Source organism: Bos indicus x Bos taurus, chromosome 29 (assembly GCF_003369695.1).
Source record: "Bos indicus x Bos taurus breed Angus x Brahman F1 hybrid chromosome 29, Bos_hybrid_MaternalHap_v2.0, whole genome shotgun sequence".
NCBI lineage: Eukaryota > Metazoa > Chordata > Mammalia > Artiodactyla > Bovidae > Bos > Bos indicus x Bos taurus.
This window is the reverse complement of record NC_040104.1, coordinates 17094932-17115353: the sequence shown is the minus strand read 5'-3', so window position 1 is coordinate 17115353 and position 20422 is coordinate 17094932. Positions and strand designations below refer to the sequence as shown.

Genomic DNA, 20422 nt, shown 5'->3' with positions numbered 1-20422 from the left:
AAACAGAAGGGCATAGGGATGGTCATGTCCTGAACCAACAATTTAGGCAGGTAAGAACACCACCACCCTTGAGAAGGAGAACGAGAAACAGAGCATGTTGCCATAAAGAAAGCAGGGGTTGGGAGTACCTGGGCATGAGTGCGGATCCACTGGTTGGGCTGTGCAGCCCAGCAAACCACACAGCCTCGTCAAGCCTCCTTCTTCTTGCCACGATGGCCGGAGAACACCTTTCTCTCTGGCCTTCAGAGAAGGGGCCGTTGAGTCCTCCTAGCAGATGGTCATGTCACGTGATGTCCATGCTAACTGTGATATGCACAGTGTCCTCTGGGGTGGCCCCAGGGACCCCATGAGGACGGTGACACCGTGGAAGAATGGGAGTTGGTTTGATCTTTGAAAGTACTGATGGGGATAAGGTAGGAGAAGAGAAGGGGGCAGAGTGTGCAAGAAGAGCTAGAGGTGGGGAAGGGAAAGCTATGCTCTTTACGGAGACCCTGTTGTTCCACGGGCTGTGTCTTGACATCATTCCCCCACCTCCAGATGGGCAGGTGCTCTGATTACCCTCCACTTCCAGACCAGAGCCCTGGGCTGAGGCACTGGAAGACATGGCTACCCTTGCTCAGCTGCGGGGCCATGCAGTGGACCCAGTCTGAAGGATTCCGAGTCCATGCTCCCACCATAATATCACACCCGTGTCTGCTAAGCTCCTGTCCATAATATCTCTCTGTTGAAGGAGACGGGGAATCTGGGTGTTTCTGGTGATTCTATTCTTGTTCACGTTATATTTCCATGTGTGTTTGGAGTCAGTGTTATTCAGACAAGGTCTGTGCAGAAAGGGGTCTTTCCTTCTGCCTGTGTTTCCTGTTTCTTCATCCTCATCTGTGGTGGGTATGGGGGGTTCCTGGGCTGGACCTCTCACCGCTGTGTGCACGTGTCTTGCCCTCTGGGCTCAGTGCAGGAAGATCTCGCCAGCCTCTGAGTGCCCCCCTCCCCTAAAACTGCTGCCGGCAGGATGGGCTCAGCCCCGATCCTGCCATGTACATTCACCGGCCTGAACCCACAGCTGGTGGGGAGATAACTCAGGTGTGGGCGTGTAGAGCCAGAGGGGTCAAGACACAGCTGGTGGCCCTGGATTTAGTAGGGGGCAATGCTGAGGTGGAAAATAATAATAAATAATGATGAAACAGCAACAACAACCATGGCAACAGTTGGTAATAATAATGTTGTCATTACCATAGGAAGAAGAAGTAACAGTTACTGATAACCTTGACCTTGGCATCTTCTCCTGCCTCCCATTTCTCTCCTGCTGGGTTAGAAATGGGCTGAATGGACATAAGAAAGACGCATCCTAACAGCAGGAGCTGCCTGTTGATAATGTAAGGCCATCTGATGTAGCGATACTCATGTCCATGGGAAATTCCCAAACGACCTGGGAACCACCAGCCAGGGGTCACACACAGGCTCCTAGCATTATCTACAAGTGAGCACAAACAATGTCTAAGATCCCTGCCTAGTCCAGAATTCTAGGACAGAGTGATTGCCCTCCCAAGGACCCTGAAACTGCCATGTCATGCCTGTGCGGTCCTGAGTGTGGGTGGGTGGTGCCCCGCCAAGGTCCTGTGCTTGGGGCTCGGGACCAGATCAAGTACCACCGCCGCACGTCCACATTCATGGATCTCCAGGCGCTCCGCCGAGCAGGTGCGGTTCTGCCTGGCAGATAAAACAGTCTGTCTTTGTTTCTCATCCACATAGAGCAGACACGCTGGTGGGGGGCGTGATGCTCTGAGGTCACAGGTGCTGAAGTGAAAAGGTAAGTTGGTGGAGCACCCCCAATTTAAAGATTAAATATAGCACAAAATAAGGCAGAGCCTCAAAATGGAATGCAGTTGCATGCTTTCCGGTGCATGCTAGCCGTTCAGTCGTGTCCAGCTCTTTGAGACCCTGTGGACTGTAGCCCACCAGACTCTTCTGTCCATGGGATTCTCCAGGCAAGAATACTGGAGTGGGTTGCCACGCCCTTCTCCAGGGGATCTTCCTAACCCGAGGTTGAACCTGTCTCTTATGTCTCCAGTACTGGCAGGTGGGTTCTTTACCACTAGCACCACCTAGGAAGCCTGATTGCCTGTGGATGGATCTAAATAGTAGCTCCCAAGTTGTTGGCAGGACCTTGTCTGGAATGTGGGCTGTCTTTAAAGTCAGAACCATACAAGTGCAAGGGCCCAAGCAAGAGCCAGTGTGAAAAGTCATGTTAAAGACAGATTTGCCCATGAAAAGGGTATCTGTAAAGAAACAAATGACCACATCCTTCACTCAGTGCGGTACCCCCTCTATGACACATATAAGAATAATAGTCAGGGTTTTCCTGTGAACCACCATCTTCCATTCACTCACACCATGGTCCAGACTTGAAATCTTTTCCTCCAGCTCTGAGTAGAAATCACTGATTAGGCAAACTGCTGATGTACGAGCAAAATGAGCCCGTTTACCATGCGGGCGCTTGCTAATTGCAAAGAGACGTGAGTTCCAGGCTCACTCCTTTCTCTGGGAAAAGCTGTCTTCACCATGACACTGGAAGGCGTGCAGGCAGGGGGAACCCAGGCCTGGATTGGGGATGATAATTGAGCTAGTTTCTGTGCTTGGCTTCCCTCTTCTCGGGTTTTCTTCCTGGAATGATTCATCAGGAAGCATCCTCAGGCGTCTGCTGTGCGGCGCTGCAGCATCCACCCAGTTAAACACAGAAGCTGCTGTGAAGTCGGTCCTTCTGGGGAAAGTGTCACAGCCATACATTTAGCACATGTGTATTGAGTACCTACTTCTACTAAGCTTTGTGCTTGATGCTGAGGATGGAGGCAGACTGATTCTCCAACATGTAGAAAAGAGAAAATGCCCTGGACTAACCTGGGCCAAACGCATCACAATAATAAGACAGGAAGGAGCTATTGAGGAGGGGCTGAGGAGTGAAGAGCACTTATGCTGGGAAACTGGGGATTTACCTAGAGAAGGTGACATGCGAGCTGGGCGTTGAGGTGAGCTTGGGAGTTGGATGTGCCGAGGAGGGTGCTTTGTACAGAAAAGCAGCTCTGGCTGAAGCAGAGAGAGATGCGGGTGGAAAGGCCCCTGTTTCCGCAGTGGACATGGATATGTAGGCTGTTCCCGCTGGAATGGAATTTGCAAATCATCTGGTTCAGTGACTTAGTTTCCAGGCGAGGACCTCAAAGGCAGGAGACTGGAAGTCACTTTTGCAAAGCCTGAAGCTCTATCCTGTCCAATCCCTTTGCACTAGCCCCCTGTGTGTGCTTGTAACTGCTGTCCTTGGGGCATATTTGTGTGCTGGACTTCCTTGTATTCCTGTTGCTGGTGCTGGCTGTCTTCTCCTTGCCAAGTCTGCAAATAGCATCCTCATGGCTCCTTCCCCCTTAAATGCATCCATCCGTCCACCAATCTACCAGTCTGTCTATCAAACACATATTTACAAGCCAGCAGGTCTGGCCCTTTATACACTGTTTCTTTCTCTTGCTCTTAGAACAACCCATCTCTTTACATTGCTTGTCTTTAAAATGCACTTATTCTTGATTGATTTAAGTTATGAAGATCTCAGAATCTCTTCTTCAATAGTTTCATCATGCCTAGAAGCATAGGTATTTCAGAGCTGAAAAGACACCAGGCTATAGCTTGGCATTCTGTTTGTGTCTGTCTCTGTTTCTACATTTCCAAGAAACCTATTTTTAGAACCCCCCTGCCCAGCACCATCAGTTGGCTCTCATTAAAATGAGGATGGTGAGGTTCGTTTCCGACAGACCCTGCCTCTCGCAGAAGACAGTCACTTTAGCCCTGTTTCAGCATCTGGGGAGTTTGTTTATTGATTTCTCCTGTTTCTCCCAGAGCCCCAGAGTCCTCAGCCTCAGTGTCTCTCAGCCCCACTGCCTGACAACTAGGTTGTCCAGTTTTAGACCTGGCCTCTCATCTCTGTGGACCCTCAGTGGCTTGAGTGGATGTCAGAGTAAGTGACTCAGTCCAGGAGTTATCAGAAAAACAGCCTGTGGGACAAAATGCACACTTTACCAGGGGGTGGGGGAGGTTAGGAAACAGCCTATCTTGACACAGAAATAAAGAAGTGATGGAATTAATTCATAAACATGTTGGATGGAAATTAGCAGATGAAGATTTGCAAGGGGAGAAGAGACAGAGGGGGAGAGAAAAGGGAAGAGACAGACAGATGGAGAGGGGGAGGGATAGGGTGGAAAATAGAGCAGAAGACGCAGCTTTATTTCACAGTCTTGCTTTACCCTGCGCCAAGCGAGGCGGCCTGTGCTTTCCCAGGGGTCCTGCCCTGCCTGCGCCCCTGCTCCCCTTTTCATCCCTGCTGTCCTCAGCCCTGCTGCTGGCCTTGCTCTGGCTTCCTGCTTGCACAACCGTTGTGCTTTTCACATACGTGGGATTCCCGGCTTTGCATGAGGGGCTCTGATGCTGAAAGCACCAGATTTCTGATGTTCCCATGCTAGAAGGAAATACCTGAGCCTTTAGAGCGAGATCTCCATTCCTGACACTCTGATCTTATGCAAATGTTACCCTCTCTGAGCCTCAGTTTTCCATCTATGAGATTAAGACTGTTGGGCAGGCTGATGCAGTTACGTGTATAAGTCATTTAATTCAGACTCGGGTATGCTGTGTGCGTTCAGTTATTATTGTTACTGTTACTATTATTATTGTGCTTTTAAATATTATTTTTCATAGGAGCAATAGAAGTAGCAGGTTCCAAACTCTCTCTCTCTCTCTCTGGTGTCCTATACCGAGTAGTTCAATCTTCCTAATAGAAGTAAGAGGTCCAAGCATTGGGATTATGTTCTGTTTTAGGGGCAAGACAGACACCTGTTGCCCTATTCCCATGCCTTAATTGATAACCAGAGCCTTGCCACACGATAGTGCATCTGTGGGGCGATGTTCCTTCCTGAAACATACTACAGGCAGTCACCCAATTCCATTTTTAAAGAACGCTTGAGGTTACTAGGTGGGCGATTAGACAGGGCTGGGTTCATTTTTACCTCCTATAACAAAGCTTTGCCCTAAGTATCTCTTCTTCCCACATCCCTTTCTACCTCCCCAGAGAGAGGTATTAGAGGTTGGGGGACATTAGTGATGAGGACTAATCCAGAGACAAGTCCTGGATACTAGTGTGGTTGTGGTGATTCTGCTGGGAGGCCAGCAGAATTTTAGAGACTGTTCAGGCCAACGTACCTCAAGCTTTTTCAGCCAAAACCCACCATAAAAAGGACATTTTAAAATGTGACCAGAACACAAGTGCCAGGGTGAGAGCTTGAGAACATGCACAAACAAAGGAATCAGAGCTGGACTCTGTGATGTAATAACATTGTATGAGAGACTCCACACCACGTGATCATGCCCATCACAAGTATGTTTCCCACCGCTGAGGTCATGCTGTGATTAGAATACTACTCTCTGGAGCCTGTCCACAGTGCGTGTTAACCAGGGGCCCAGCCCCCTGCTTTCCCACCATGAGGAGCTTCCTCCAGGATAAACAACTAACAGCATGGTCCAGATTCAGCGGCATGTGGGCACAGGGCATCTGGACTGCCATGCATTCAACTAGCCTAATTCTTCTGCTCCATCTCAAGCTAAATTGCTACCAATAAAATATCATCCAATGTCCAAATGAAGACAAATGTCTTCAATTATCTAATACTTGGAATGTGCATCTTGAATAGCTCTAATGTCTGGGAAATTGGAGGCTATGAAATGGAGGTACATCACTGGTTTTTATTATTAATTGAATAAATATTTTATTGAAAATGTGCTATTTGCCAGGAACTGTTATGGCTGCTATTGGGACAGCAGTGAACCATGATGGGGACAGGAAAAGATTTAGCATTTTGTACTGTGGGTCCCTAGAAATGACGAGGAACAACCTTTCTTCTCCCTGTGTTGGTTTCTTAATCTAATCATAACGATACCTTTCTCCCAGAGATGTTGAAAGGAGGACAGGAGGGGGTACCTGTGAGGCACGTAGCCTAGCGTCTGGCACAGAGCAGGATGATGGTGGAGGTGGTGATGGTTATGATGGTGACGACGGTGACAATGGGGAGGATGATGGTGGTGACGATCACAGTGGTGATTGCTGCTGCTGTTGATGATGGCCACTGTACTTGTGTTTTACATGTTGGAATATTGGTTGGTTGGTCTGTCCCTGAGCAAGTCCACAGATGGAACATCTGACCTGAAGCAATGCATCCGACATATACTCATTAATCATCAGCCTCACACAAAATACTGTGCTTAGCACACACAGGTCTCTGACAGGTCCAGGGACTCTTGTCTTCAGATACCATATATCAGTACCAAGGGCTATCAGGCTATAGAGGCAATAAAGTAAAAGCCAGTGCCAGCCTCCCTCATGTCCATGCAGTTAGAGCCTCCCTTTGCCTTTCCCCGTCTCATAAGTCACAGCTCCCACCTGCTCTCTCCATCATTCCTCAGCTCAACACCCAACTTCTGCTGCCCTCATGGGGAAACCACTTCTGCCGAAGCCACCATTGTCCCCACCACGCAGGCCAGATGCATGGCGGGCCATCCTTCAGTGGCCGGGATTCTCCAGCATCACACTTTTAACCACTCTCTTCTTTGTAGTCCAGGAGGTCACTGATCCCTGATTTCCCTTCTGCTTTTCTGGCCAGTGTGCACACTCTCTCAGGAGACCTCCTTCTACCCCTTCAGGGCCTGTGTTGCCCAGACCTCCCACCTAATGCTTCATTCCCCTCCCTATGATGCTCCTGCTGAACAACTGCCTCAGGACCCAGGGCTCCATCTCCCCATAAACAAAGATGATTCCAAAATCCACAGCTCAAAACATTATGACCTTTTGGTGAAGAACCCTGCCAATGCAGGAGACGTAAGAGAGGTGGGTTGGATTCCTGGGTTGGGAAGCTCCCCTGGAGGAGGGTATGGCAACCCACTCCAGTATTCTTGCCTGGAGAACCTCATGGACAAAGACGCCTGGCAGGCTAGAGTCCATAGAATCATGAAAAGTTGGACACAACTGAAGCGACTTAGCACGCATGCACACAGGCTCAAAACCTAAATATCCAAATGCCAACAGAAAGCTCTCCTTGGATGTTTCATTGGCACCTTATCTTCAGCATTTACCATTTATCCTCCTTCACTGAGGATCTACTACCCTTCCTGTTTCACTGTGATTGGTCATATCGTCCACTCAGTTGTCAACATTAAAAATCTAGGGACAGACTAAATCCCTCTCAGTCTTTCAGAGTGCACTTAAAAGTCACTTCCTTTGAATAGTTTTCCAAGAACCATCATCTAATTTAGATGGTCCGACTCTTAGATGTGTAACATCCCTGCATATTTTTACTTTAAATCTTACCATACTGTATTACAATATCTGATTCACTTGCCTACTAGACTATAAACTCCTGCAGATACTATATCCTGTGTTCTGTATGCCCCGACCCAGCAATTTTTTTCAATAAGAAGGGTCTTCCCTGGTGACTCAGATGGTAAAGAATCTGCCTGCAATGAAGAAGACCCAGGTTCAATCCCTGGGTGGGGAAGATCCCCTGGAGGAGGAAATAGCAACCCATCACAGTATTCTTGCCATGGACAGAGGAACCTGGTGGGCTACAGTCCATGGGGTTGCCGGAGTTGGACATGATTGGTCAACTAACACAATTGGTCAGAAAAAAAATAAATGAATTAGTCAACAAAATAAATGAACAACATATTTTTTCAAAGCATGGCTAATGAGATAAGATTGTAAGTACTCAGCATATAATGTAAGAGGCAAGTTCTAGATCCTCTCTAAGACCTTGGGGGCTCAGATTCATTTTAGCAAGAAGGGGGACAGGGAGCAGGTGGAGCATCAGAGCACAGGAACCCATTGCTGAGCCCTCTTCCGGGGTCTCATGTACAGCTTGTTCAGTTCTTCAAAGGAAGAAAAAGTACAGTTGCCTGGCTAACCAGTAAGCTGGGGCTCAGAGGCCCACCGCCCACATCCCTGGGTGGCAGGTTCAGATTCTCTTGCCCACCCTGGTTCTCAGGTGGAATGATCCAATTTCTACCCATCACCTTGGAAGCTATAATGAGACTCAGGTTAGCAGGGGGTGGTTGGTGAGACTGTAATAACTCCTATTGAGTATTTAAAATTCTTTATGGCGTGTAGGCCTCAATACTATGGCTTATGTGATTTGATTTATAGAACTCTATGCCATGTGACTATAAACTAACGAGGCTGACTTTATTGTATGGCTCTTGGAAACTGGTCTCTTTGCAGGAGGCTCCAGCCTTTCTAGAAGGAGACGTTCAGTGTGGTTGATGCCTTGTGATGTCCCACCATTGAGGAGTTTGGGGGCCAGGGAGGGGATGAGAACAGGAAGAAACATCATGGTGGGGATGCAGGTGGATCCTCGGCTGTCGGCTTTACTGACATTCCACAGACCATGGGAAGTGGACATCAGTTCTCTCATGCAACAAATATTTGCTGGTATTTACGCCATTCCAGGCTCCAGTCCACTGCAGAGGAATCAGGGATGAGCAGAAGAAACACCCACTCTCAGGGACCCTGTGATCCTGATGAGAGAGAGAGTTAGTTACACGGCCCCACATGTGTCAGATACTTTGAAGGAAGAATGTAGGGCAAGGAGGCCAGTATTATAGCAACTGGATTGTAATTCATCAGTAGATCACGCCTTTGGTCTTGGGGAATATATCCTCTATATCTTTTCACAAAGTGAATCTTGTGTGCTTCACGTTTTGTTTCTATTGCTGTTTCGTTTGTCTTGGTCAGTTTCAGTCATTTTGGCATCAAGAGAAGAGGAGTTTTATGGTCATTGATGGCAGTCAGTGTGCCAGGTATAACAAGCAGGCTGAGCTGTCCTCATTCTCAGGGCAGCCCTGCCAAGAAGGTCCTGTTAACCCTGTTTACAGATGAGAACACAGACTTAGAGAGGATGAGCGGTGTGCCCCCAATCACAGTTACAGGAGGCAGAGCTGGGATGTGCAACATGGAGGTTAATTCCTGTCCACTGCTGATTCTTCTCACTGGCCTGAGCACACCGGACCTGAGAGAGGTTGTGATGTGGTTGATGATGGAAGGAGGGGGGCAGAGTGAGACTCCACTGACCTGAATTCTGGCCTCGGGTCAGCAGTGGACCAGGAAAACCACTGAAATCTCTTTGCCTCTAAAGTCCTCATCACAAGGGAAAGTGAAAGAAAGTGAAGTCGCTCAGTCATGTCCAACTCTTTGCGACCCCGTGGACTGTAGCCCACCACGTTCCTTTGTCCATGGGATTTTCCAGGCAAGAGTACTGGAGTGGGTTGCCATTTCCTTCTCCAGAGAATCTTCCCAACCCAGGGATCGAACCCAGGTCTCCTGCATTGTAAGCAAGACACTTTACTGTCTAAGCCACCAGGGAAGTCAAAAATATGGTAACTATGTAGGGTTGGGTGTCAACCAGACTTACTGTGGTGATCATTGTGCAACAAATCCAAATATCTAATCATTATGTTTTACACCTGAGATTACTATAGCTTTATAGGTCAGTTATACCTCGATTAAAAAGCACATACATTTGCCTCAGTCATCAAGGGAGCAAAAAGACAAAGGGAAATGAAATTCTTCGTTCCCATCTAACACTGGCCATGAAGGCAGTTATTATAAGGAATTGCTTTGAGTTTTATTTTGAACAGAACTTGTGTCTCATCCAAAGCATTACATTCTGGTATGTTTCCATTTCTTGGAAATTTCCTTGAACCTAAAAAACAGAAGGCTTTTGGCTCAGTTCGTTTTTGGTTCTGACCTCTCTGTTTACTAGTGAATATCTCTAGTTTACGATACCCACATGTCCTAAGGGTCCGAGACAGCCAGTGTCCCCTGGCTCAGCCTCCACGCCTCCTCAATCATCCTGTCCCATTGGGTCCTCCTGATTTAGGTCGGTTTCTGGAATATAAATATGCATCATGTTCTCGCTTCTTTCTTTCTTTCTTCCTAAGGCACACACAGAGCAGCTGGGTACAATCTTCTCTCAGATAAACACAAGCTGTAAGTTTTCCTTATTTATGAATAACACACAGTTTGAAATTGCTTTTACAACTGGATACAAATTTCATTAGATAAATTCAGATATTTCTGCTGGATGCAGAGTTCCCCATAGCTATCCTCAGCTAGGCAGCCTCTCCATGGTACAAGGAAATCATAGTAATAACCACTTTGATCCTTAGGTGACTTCTAGTTCTAAAATCGGCTCTTTAAAATTAGAGAGAGACCTGTTCAGTTTCCCACATCACACACACGCAACCTCTGAACAACTTGGAGATTTGTCTGCCCTGCTCTGTACAGCGTATCTGCCCCCAGAGCCACTTCAGAGAAAAAAAAAAAAATGATGACGGGGGAATTACGTCTCTTTCTATAGATAACGAGGATGAATATTGATGGGTGCTTCCTGATGGCAAGGCAGGGAACCGACGGCTTTATATTCAGTATTTCATTTAACACTCACAAATACCATACACAATCATTACTATCATTGCCTGGATTTACAGGTAGGGAAGCTCAGGGTGACCAAAGTTAAGGGTATTATGTAAAATCACCCAGAAGTAGATTTTAGAGGCTGGATTCAGGTGCCTACGTTCTGACCTACCACCCGGTAAAACAAAGGCTTTTGACTGACCTACATCGCAGCTGATAGGTTACAGAAGGAAAAGACTTAAACCTGCCCCTGACTCCCCATCAGCTTCATTAAGGGTAAGTGAACAGCGTTTTCTTAAAACCAAACTGATATAATTCACAGTCGCACCCCCTAACAGTCTTAGAATCTAGACAGAAGCTGAGATGTGAGCAAGCAGAGGAAATACATTGAGACAATGTGAAAACAGTGGAATCACTAAACTTTAGAACAGCGTAGGTTCTGAAGTTTAAACTGATGGGATTGATTTCTAATTTACAAACAAAGGCAGAGGGGGCCTCTAGATTTGAGGTGAAGGTTCCACGGATCACATACTCCCCCTACCCTACCCACACAGAGCAGATGGAGAGAGACCTTTATTACCCTTTCCCCTGTAACAGGGGGCCTAACTGGGACAGCAGTGTCCTCGGGCTCCATTGTGACTTCAGCTTCTTTCTTCCTGCTGCCAGCTCACGGCTCCATCCGACTGTCTCATACAGCGTTTTACTCACTCTTCCAACTTCTGCCTCCCTAAACCTATTTCTTCTGGATTCATCCCCATCACCAGACATTGTGCCACTTCAAACTCAACCCCCCCTTTTTATTTTCTCAGTCTCAACATCTAGACTCTCGGGGAGCCTTGGCCGCAGGGCTTCCACAGCACGCTCCTTATCTTTCCCTGTTTCTCCATCACCCTGTTCATCATGGTCACCAACGTCATCTCTTCCCTCTTCTACTCCTGATTCCATGTCGTGTCCTTGAAACCCCTTCTCTTCATGACAAAGTGATATCTTAAAGTTCGTCACATCATGTCACCTCCCTGCTTTAAGTTCTCTGAAGCTATTAAACTGCACTGGGTCCAATTTGCATTTTCTATTAAAAATCACCCTAAATATCTAGATGTCTGCAAGACCTGAATCAAAGCTTAGATTGGCCCATGGGGCAATTAAATCCTCTCATTTGTATTTTTTTTTTACATGCCCCAAGTTGTCATCACAGGAAAGTGAGAATTTTGGTACATAATCATAATTTATGATTACTAAGTGCTTCCATGGTGCCAAGTCCTTTGGCAATTGTCTCATTAATTGTCACCCTATATTAATCATGTTTTGAGGTTGTTTTTTTTTTTTAATTCTGTATTTTATGATGCTTTGACATCTTGGAGGCTTTCTAATTCTGGACTCTCCAGGGCTAGCTATTTCTAGAGATAGCAAAGGACTAGCCTTCAACCTGCCATTCATATGCAAACCAACCCATTAAGAGCCCACAACCCTAACCACCTTCTCTACCCAACTGTCACCAAGGCAGTACTTGCCCTGCCCTGAGTCACCCCAGGCCAGGTACTGGACAACTAGAGGATACAGGGAGAGTCTGAGGCTGTCACAATTATTCAAACAATCCAACCCTATATTCGATTAAGCTCTCCTCCCCTGCCTTGTCCATTCCTTCACCTGGAAACCACCATAAGGCCTCTGGACCTGACCTTCTCCCTGTTCTTTCTGCTTCCCGGTGCTTCCCCAAGCGACCGTGCATGGCGTGGCATGCCTCCTCCTCTGGGGAACACCGAGGGATAAACTCCCTTCTTTCAAGGCAGTGTATTCCATGTCTGCCACCTTAACTGACCTACCTTCCAACCTAATCTTGGGGACGTTTCACAATACCCCCAAATCCTATGAAATAGGTGAGACAGGCATTATTAGGTACCAGTCACACAGCAGAAGGGTCGAGGAGTCAGCGTCTGAATGGATGATCCAACCACAGAAGCAACGTGCTGAGTCCTCTAACCTATCCTCATTTTATGTGTCTTCACGTATGTCATGACATACCCAAGCAAGGCATAGCTGCTAGGGCCTCCCTACCATGGCGTCAAGTCAAGCATTCCATAGCAATCTGCTAATATGAACTATAAAGGAGCTCACCCCCTTTTCCCGTTCCCATTTCAGTCTGGGTTGGCCTTCTAATATCTCAAAGGATATACTGGTCACTAGCAATGCCTTCAGAGAAGGCAATGGCACCCCACTCCAGTACTCTTGCCTGGAAAATCCCATGGATGGAGAAGCCTGGTAGGCTGCAGTCCATGGAGTCACTAAGAGTCAGACATGACTGAGCGACTTCACTTTCACTTTTCACTTTCATGCATTGAAGAAGGAAATGGCAACCCACTCCAGTGTTCTTGCCTGGAGAATCCCAGGGATGGGGGAGCCTGGTGGGCTGCCGTCTATGGGGTCGCACAGAGTCGGACACGACTGAAGTCACTTAGCAGCAGCAGCAGCAGCAGCAATGCCTTACAGATGAATGAATCGCCCCCACCAAACTGTAGACAGGCATAGATTCACACAAAAATAAAACCCCTGCCGTTATTTCTCTGATTCACTAGCTCTTAAATTCAATCCACTTATTCACCCACAAATACTGAACTAGCTAGAAAGCCGACTCATGGAAGAGAAAGATGATGGCCCCACTCTCTAAGACTCCAGACATCTAGAGCTCGGGGAGTCAGCCCTGCAAAAATAAAAAAAGTTGACCATCTCCCCAAGGGCAGGATGTTCACGTGTTATGAATATATAATGTCTCGCTTCATCTTATCTCTGCCTCTCTTCTTGCCCCACCTGTTTTCCTCGCACCTGGAATCTCATGTTCTTTTTTGCTTTTTTTTTCTCCTCCAACAACTCCTTTCGTCTCAAGCAGTCCTACATGGGCTGATTCAGCCTTTGGGAACAGCCCAGCTGCACCTCCTGAGAAGCGCTAGAACCGGCAGGGGTGTGAGTCGGCCGTGTCATCCGCGTGCTCGGCAACCAAGTGGAGGGATCTGTGTGACTTGTGCGGCAGCCTGACCCATCTGACGTCTCACACCCTCGGTGTTCAAGAGACAAACTCTGTAACTGAAGACAGTTGTAAGCCCAGCCCCAGTTCTCCCCTTTGCACGACTGAAGTCCTTCCAGGACATTGACAGTGGACAAGAGCATCTCGGAGTTTAGAGGATTATGTGCAATGTGTATGCAGAAAACCCAGCTACACTCAGGTCTTAAGGAAAGATGTGTGTCATTAAAACTGGTAGGTGATCCCTGAATAAGTTATTAGGCTGCTCTCTGAGGCCTTGGCTCTCCTCCTAGCATATATTACCCCTCCTGGCATGGAGCTCACTAGGAAGCGTATGCTTCTACTCATCTGCCTTGTTAATGCCTGCTTTCCGGGAAGGAACTCCAGGTACTTTCACTCTATTAAAACTTACACAACACTTGTGGCATAACTAGCGACAGGTATTCTTTCTTCCTGAGGTCCCATGCTCTAATTAAAAACGTTAGACCTGGGATATGTATAGTTACCTTTTTACAGGGGGTGGAGGATGGACAGCATTTATTTATATTGTATATTCATCATAGTACAGCATATAGTTGTTTAGTCGCTAAATCGTGTCCGACTCTTCGGGACCCCATGGACTGTAGCCCATCAGGCTCCTCTGTCCATGAGATTCTCCAGGCAAGAATACTGGAGTGGGTAGCCATTCCCTTTTCCAGGGGGTCTTCCCAACCCAGGGATTGAACTCATGTCTCCTGCATTGGCAGGTGGATTCTTTACCACTGAGCCACCAGGGAAGTATATTATCTGTGTCCAGTCCTTTATAACTGAGAGCAGGTAGTATGCTTTTGTGCCCTTCAGGAATGAACACAATCCATGGCAAGAGTTTACAGCTTATTTCTGAATTACATTTCATTGGAACAATTGTTCAGAGCCCAGGCTAATATTGCAAAAGGATTTGAGTACCAATACAGTAAAGCAAAATTGCACCTAGCAACCATTCAATTATGATTATGATACAAGGGCAGGAACCACACAATAAGGTGTGGCTTTTGCCAGGGGAGCGGAAAGAAATCCTCTCAATAGGCCCAAGGAAAGCCTTCGGCTCTTGACCAGAAGAAATGCCCTGGCTCCAAACTGGCAGACTGGGTTCTAAGAGGGCCCTAACCACCAGTTCCTCTCCAGATGCATGATGGTTCCACTTCATGTTGTGATCATAAAGCAACAGACAGATTTTGTAAAAGTCGGTCAATACTTTTTAGGATCTCTGTGTGTTTTTCCCAGCTCTTGCATGCTTACAATGAGATCCTTGGGTAGTAATGTGGAGTAGGATGGAGACGATTTTGCACGTGATGCGGTAGGGAGACATTCAGATTTGCCATTTGGAGAGATAGAGAGCAAGTCTAGGGCCAGGAGTATTTCCAAGGCGGGTCACCAGAGTAGAAAGCGCTCCACCATCTCGCCAGAGCCCAGGAAAGCTCTGTCTGGGATGGGACGGTAGCTCGGCCACGTGGAGTGGGGACGGCAGAGCTGCGGACGCCTCGCACCGCGCGCATTGAGTCGGCATTCTGGCGCGGGAAACCTAGTTGAGCTCTTCAGGGCGGGGTTTGGCAACTTCTGCCTTGGCATCCGGCATCCGGGGAGGGAAGGTGCGAGTCAGTTTCCAATTTGCTGCGGTCCCCGAGCTCCCTCTCCCGCCCTTCCCTCCCGCCAGCACGTAGGGAAGCCGCCGAAAGGGGCGCAGCGTTCCAGGGCAGCCGCGGTGTCGCGGGAGAGAGGAGCCGGGGAGGTGGCAGCCCGGCCCGCTAGGCTCCTGGTGCGAGTGGGCGGCGCGGCGGGGGTTAAGGTGGGAGCCTGCGCCCAGCGCCCTCCGAGATGCGCGCGGTCAGCCCGCTTGCTCGGCGCGGGCACCGCGGAGAGCGGCGGTCAGTGATGGAGCTGCTGCCATGACAACCCCGGCGGTCGGGGCCCGCGCGCGTCGGGTCTGCTCCCGGGAGGCCGGCAGCGCGGAGGCCGGGGGCGGCCGCTGAGCGTGGCGTCCGCGCGTCCCCGCGCCCCGCGCCGCGTCCCCGGAGAGGCGGGAGCGCCGTCTGCCCGCTCCCCGTGCGCCCCGAGCCTGCGCCGCGGGCGCTCCGCGGGCCGGGCCGGCCGCCAGTCGCCGCCCGGGCTGCGGCGAGGACGCCAGGCACCCACCGCTCCGGAGGATCGTCGGACTTGGCCGCGGCTGCGGGTCCCCGCGGTGGAACTTTTTACCGCCTTGGCGTTCCAGATCGGAGACTCGGGCTGGTTTCTAAATACATCTGTACATATGTGTGATCTAATAAAACATTCTCTCCTCTCCTTGAAGCGGCAGCTTTTTATGACATCTCCTTTATGTCAGAGACACTTGCCTGGCTTCTTTGGGTTATAAACTTTTGATGCCAGACCTCGGCAGGACGTGCCCAACTGAATGTTAAAGTAGCATCTCGAAGAGAGGCAGAGAAAGAACAACCGTGACCTTCATCCCCGCACCTTCCTCCTTCCTCTCCCTTCCCGGCCGCCTCCCTCCTCCCCAGGGGAGCATCGAGAAAGCGCTTTTTTGGATGCAGGAGGGGGCATCTGGTTGTGCCAGGCTGGAAAGCTGAGGCAGGATCTGAGGAAGAACAGTAGACTCCGGAGAGCCTGGACTCCGCTTCTCCTTACCCCCCTCTCCGCTTCTGGCTGGTTCCAGCCCCTGCCGCCCTCCCCGCGCGGCTGCCCGAGACCCGCTCGCGTGCGTGCGAGGACCGAGCCGCCGCCGGAGTTCTGGGAAGTTGTGGCTGTCGAGGATGGGGGTCTGTGGGTCCCTGTTCCAGCCCTGGAAGTGCCTCGTGGTCGTGTCTCTCAGGCTGCTGTTCCTTGTACCCACAGGAGTGCCCGTGCGCAGCGGAGATGCCACCTTTCCCAAGGCGATGGACAACGTGACGGTCCGGCAGGGGGAGAGCGCCACCCTCAGGTAGGGAGCTGTACTTCGGCGGGGGACTGAGCCCCTCGGATGGGATTCGGTGGGAACGGGCGAGCGAGAGAGGACCGGAGACCTGCGTGGGGGACGAGCGTGGGAGAGGGCTTTTGCAGGCCCAAGAGGTGCCCACTTGGCGTTCTGTGGCAGCTGGAACCCGTTCTCCTGGACAGCTTGGTCATTCGCTGTGGCTTCTCTGGCCCCGGGTTTTCAGAGCGAGTCCTGAGGTCCAGGCTTGGGATTGCATGTATCCATGAGGCTGTGGCTAGACTTGGCACAGCGATGTGAGCCCTGGCATTGAAATACTGGGGGCTGAGCTTGGGAGCACTGGTGCCCTGGGGGCTGTCTCATAGTCGGGAAGGTATGTGATGAGGCATGGTGGTCCAGAGAGGGCTGGTTGGCCTCTATCAGCGGGATACCTGAAATTTCCGGCTCTGGAATTGCCAGCTGCGGGGCCCGGGCCCTTTATGAGTCTGCAGCCATCCATGCCAACCCCGTGTGCTGCTCCTGGGGCCCCGGTTGTAAATTACGAGGGCAGTTTTATCTTTGCAGGCTCGGCCCAGGGAGAGGAAACATGTCTCTTTTATGCAACGACAACACTCCTGTGTGAAAAGCACAATAGGAAAGCTTTTTGTTTTACCTTAATGAGTTACAGAGAAGCACTTACGGGCTCCAGGCAGAGGGGTGGAGATTCTTGGAATATGAACCTTTAGGGACCCGGCCTGCTGCAGCAGAGACTTTAATAAAAATGCAGCCACCAGTTTCCACCAGCTCAGCAGATATCATCTTTTATCCCTTTAATGAGGCAGTTCTGGTCCTCGGAGACACATTCAGGGACGTCCCAGCTTAACTCTGCTCACAGTGTGCACGGGGTGAATGCATTTGCCCTGCCTGTGACTTTGATGGTTACGGTGGAAATAAAACATCGTGCCCCAGATTCTGCAGCTGAGAAGCCTGGCAGCTCCAAGGAACGCGTGAGGGTGGGGCTCCCTTCCTGCTCGGCCCTCGACTTTCTTGGTGTCCCTCTCAGCCCAGATGAACCTCTCCCTGGGGAACGAAAGGAAGGCCTCACGTGACCACTGCTCTTCTTCCTAATCCCAGGCGTGAGGTTGATGCTTGCCTTCTGAGTGGTCTCACTGAGTTTTCTTCTGAGCCCAAGGACAGGTCCTAGAACCCTGTCTGGTGGTGTATGGGGGCCCCAGAAGGAGGGAGAAAAACCAGAATGGAGACAGACCTCCTTTCCAGACCTCCAGCAGGAGGGAACCCCTCTGGCTTGTCCCGGACTAGAGGGAGTATAACGTGCATACTTCCTTCCATCAGAGAAATCCCGGGGTGAGGGGGCTGGTCCACGCCCTGCAAGGCACATGCGCAGAGGGCCAGTCTGCTCAAAGAGAGGAGTAACAGCCAGGCTACGGTGCGGGTTACCCCAGGCGACGTGGGGAAATGGCGGTGGGTGTTAAGGGGTGCCAATGCTGTGTGCCTCTCTCTCCGTCCTCCAAACTCATACCCTCTTACCAGGGACAGAGAGGCGTAGCACAGGATAAGGTCTCAGTGCTGAACTTTCCAAAAGCCTCCGGCCTCTTCTTGTCCCTGAAAGTTAAAGCTTTCTGGCCTGCAGTAACACTATTCCACCAGCAGAGGGCCAGCTTTGAGCTACCTTTTTATTAGCTGCTGGCCTGTTTTCATGATCTTCAATTCTAATGTTTAGCAGCTGGGCTTCGTAATGGGAATGGGAATAAAAAAGGGAAAAGCTGAATAGTTGCTTTTTGTGCTTTGTGGAGAAAAAAGAAAGAAAAACCTTACATATTTGAATATAACTGTTATCTGTTACCTGACGGTATGCTTTATTTTTTAAAAAGTAAGCCCATCTTACGATGATTTTGCCTCTTGACTTCTGTATAACTTGCCCTGAAATAGAGAAATTCAGTGCATTGTCCCCATTTTAATCTTTCTGTATTCTCTTTCTTTTACCTCTCATGTTTTCCTCTTTTATTAATTTTCTTTCATTTTTATCAAATGCCTCCATTTTATATGCTTTTGCGTGTTATTCATTCTCATCTTTCCATCTTTGATCACTGAAGTCTTACTATTCCCTTATTTTTTAAGGTTCTGATTTCACTACGATCACAGTGTTTCTTAAAATAACATCAATAACTCTCACAGATTTCTGGGGGTCTCAATCTCTCCCCTTCTGTTCTCCATGCTCCTTTGGTGTCTTGGCTTGACAGCTGTGCGCCGGTCTCAGTGAAAACCTTGTTTGTCAGGACTCCGAGGGGGCGGGCATCCTGTTTCCCGTCTCTGGAAGTCCATGGCCTCAACCCCAGATAGATGTATCATCCTGTTGGTTTTTTTTTTGCTTCTAAAAAATTGTAGTTCTTAACCGCAGTCACTCTCTAATCTCCTAAAAGGTGTGCCACTGGGAATTCTGTGTTTGGGAATTTAGTGTTCTGAATGCATCAGATGTTCAGAAGGCATTGAAAACACTGACTGATTCCCAGGTCCACTAGTCAGAGCCATAGAAAGTCTGTTCATATGTGGCTGCCTCGGAGCAAAGTAATCCAAACCTGTTTCTCAATCTTGAATGAAGTTACATAGGAGGTTGAAGACCAGCCAGGAGAAGCCAAGGGAAGGAGAAAGCTCGGTCCTCCTTTGAAATTTTCAGTGAGATGCTGCTCGGCTTAGAGAGGGGTGATCTCCTTCCTCGGAGGCATGTTTGTGGTGCTAGGTCTTTGATTGAACGTGGAAGGAACTCATTTTATGTAGATGAGGCAATATTATCTTCCTCATAACTACTTCACAGGGCTACTTGAAAAGTAAAAATAATTATGTGACTATGGAGTTATTTTGCCTTCTTGAAAGAGAGATGATATGGAAAATGAAGGTGGTATTCACAGTGTCTGAATTATAGCTGCTATGAATCTGATTTGAATTCATTATTACAAATGGGCCCTCTTGGCCAGAATCATTTCATTACAATTATCTGCTGTTGGGTTAAAAATGTTCTGTGCCTCTGCATTAGATTAGATATGACAAGTGTCTAGAAGTCCTGTGTCTGAATCATTGCCCACGTCAGGAAGGGAGCCCAGGATGCTCGGTGTGGTCAGCTGGTGTCTATTAGGCTCTTTCAGTGACGCAATGCTCACCAGATGTGTTTTCTTCCTGGACCTCAGTCTTCTCTAAATTTGCTTCGGTTTTGCAGTGAACCGCATCATCCATGTCCGTGAACATTCTGAGGGGGTTTCGGTAGGCTGAAAGTGGGGGTTGTTGCTGTAACTGTTCTGCTAAGCGGGAAAAGTTCCCACCAGCAACCTGGGGAGGGTTGTTTTTTTTTTTTTTTAAGCATGGCAGGATAATCAGTTTCGCTGATCCAGGCTGGCTGATCTGGGATTATGCTTAGAAACTCTCGTCTAAAATACCCTCGCATTTTCATTTGGAGTTCTGAGCTAATCTCTTTGGAACCCAGTATTTGGAGGTTAACCACTGCCAAGGAGGAATCTGTGCAGCAGGATTTTGCCAAAGTCACTGAGGCAGTCAGGCTCCCAGGGAGGCGTCCTGTCTTTTCCTGGGTGTTTCTCTGCCTTTTGCCCTCTCCATCAGCAGCTTTCTTTTTGTGTACATTAGAACATTCAGAAGAGCCATTAGGTTATTCCAAACAAGGCCACAGCACGTGAATTTCAGCATTTCAGTTACCTAAACTGAATAAGGACTCTGATCGGGGCAGTGGCTTCGCTCTGGTAAGATGGATTCAGACGTGGACCCAAGTATAAGTCCATACAGGGCCACTCCAGCTGCAGTGCTAACCTGGGTTGCCCCGGAGTTACTGAAGATGCATTTTAGATGTTCCATGGCCAGGATCCCAGACGAATGAAAGCAAAATGTCTGGAGTTGGGCACGGGTGTATTAAAGATCTCTTCTAGTATTTCTCATGTTGAGAACTGCTGCCCCAGAGCCCCTTCCTGCC

General features: G+C 48.9%; 1 protein-coding gene across 9 annotated transcripts in view; it reads left to right on the top strand.

Annotated features, from left to right (window-relative positions):
* The window catches only part of LOC113885851 (opioid-binding protein/cell adhesion molecule), a 1067028-nt gene that overhangs the window by 511566 nt on the left and 535040 nt on the right, over positions 1 to 20422 (top strand). For 6 of the 9 annotated variants that reach the window (XM_027531591.1, XM_027531590.1, XM_027531593.1 and 3 more), the window contains exon 2: positions 16374 to 16458. In XM_027531591.1, the coding sequence (XP_027387392.1) occupies positions 16374 to 16458 (85 nt within the window). Of the gene's footprint in view, positions 1 to 15623; positions 16459 to 20422 lie in introns of those variants that run through there. The other 3 variants (XM_027531597.1, XM_027531598.1, XM_027531599.1) reach the window with 3 other exon arrangements.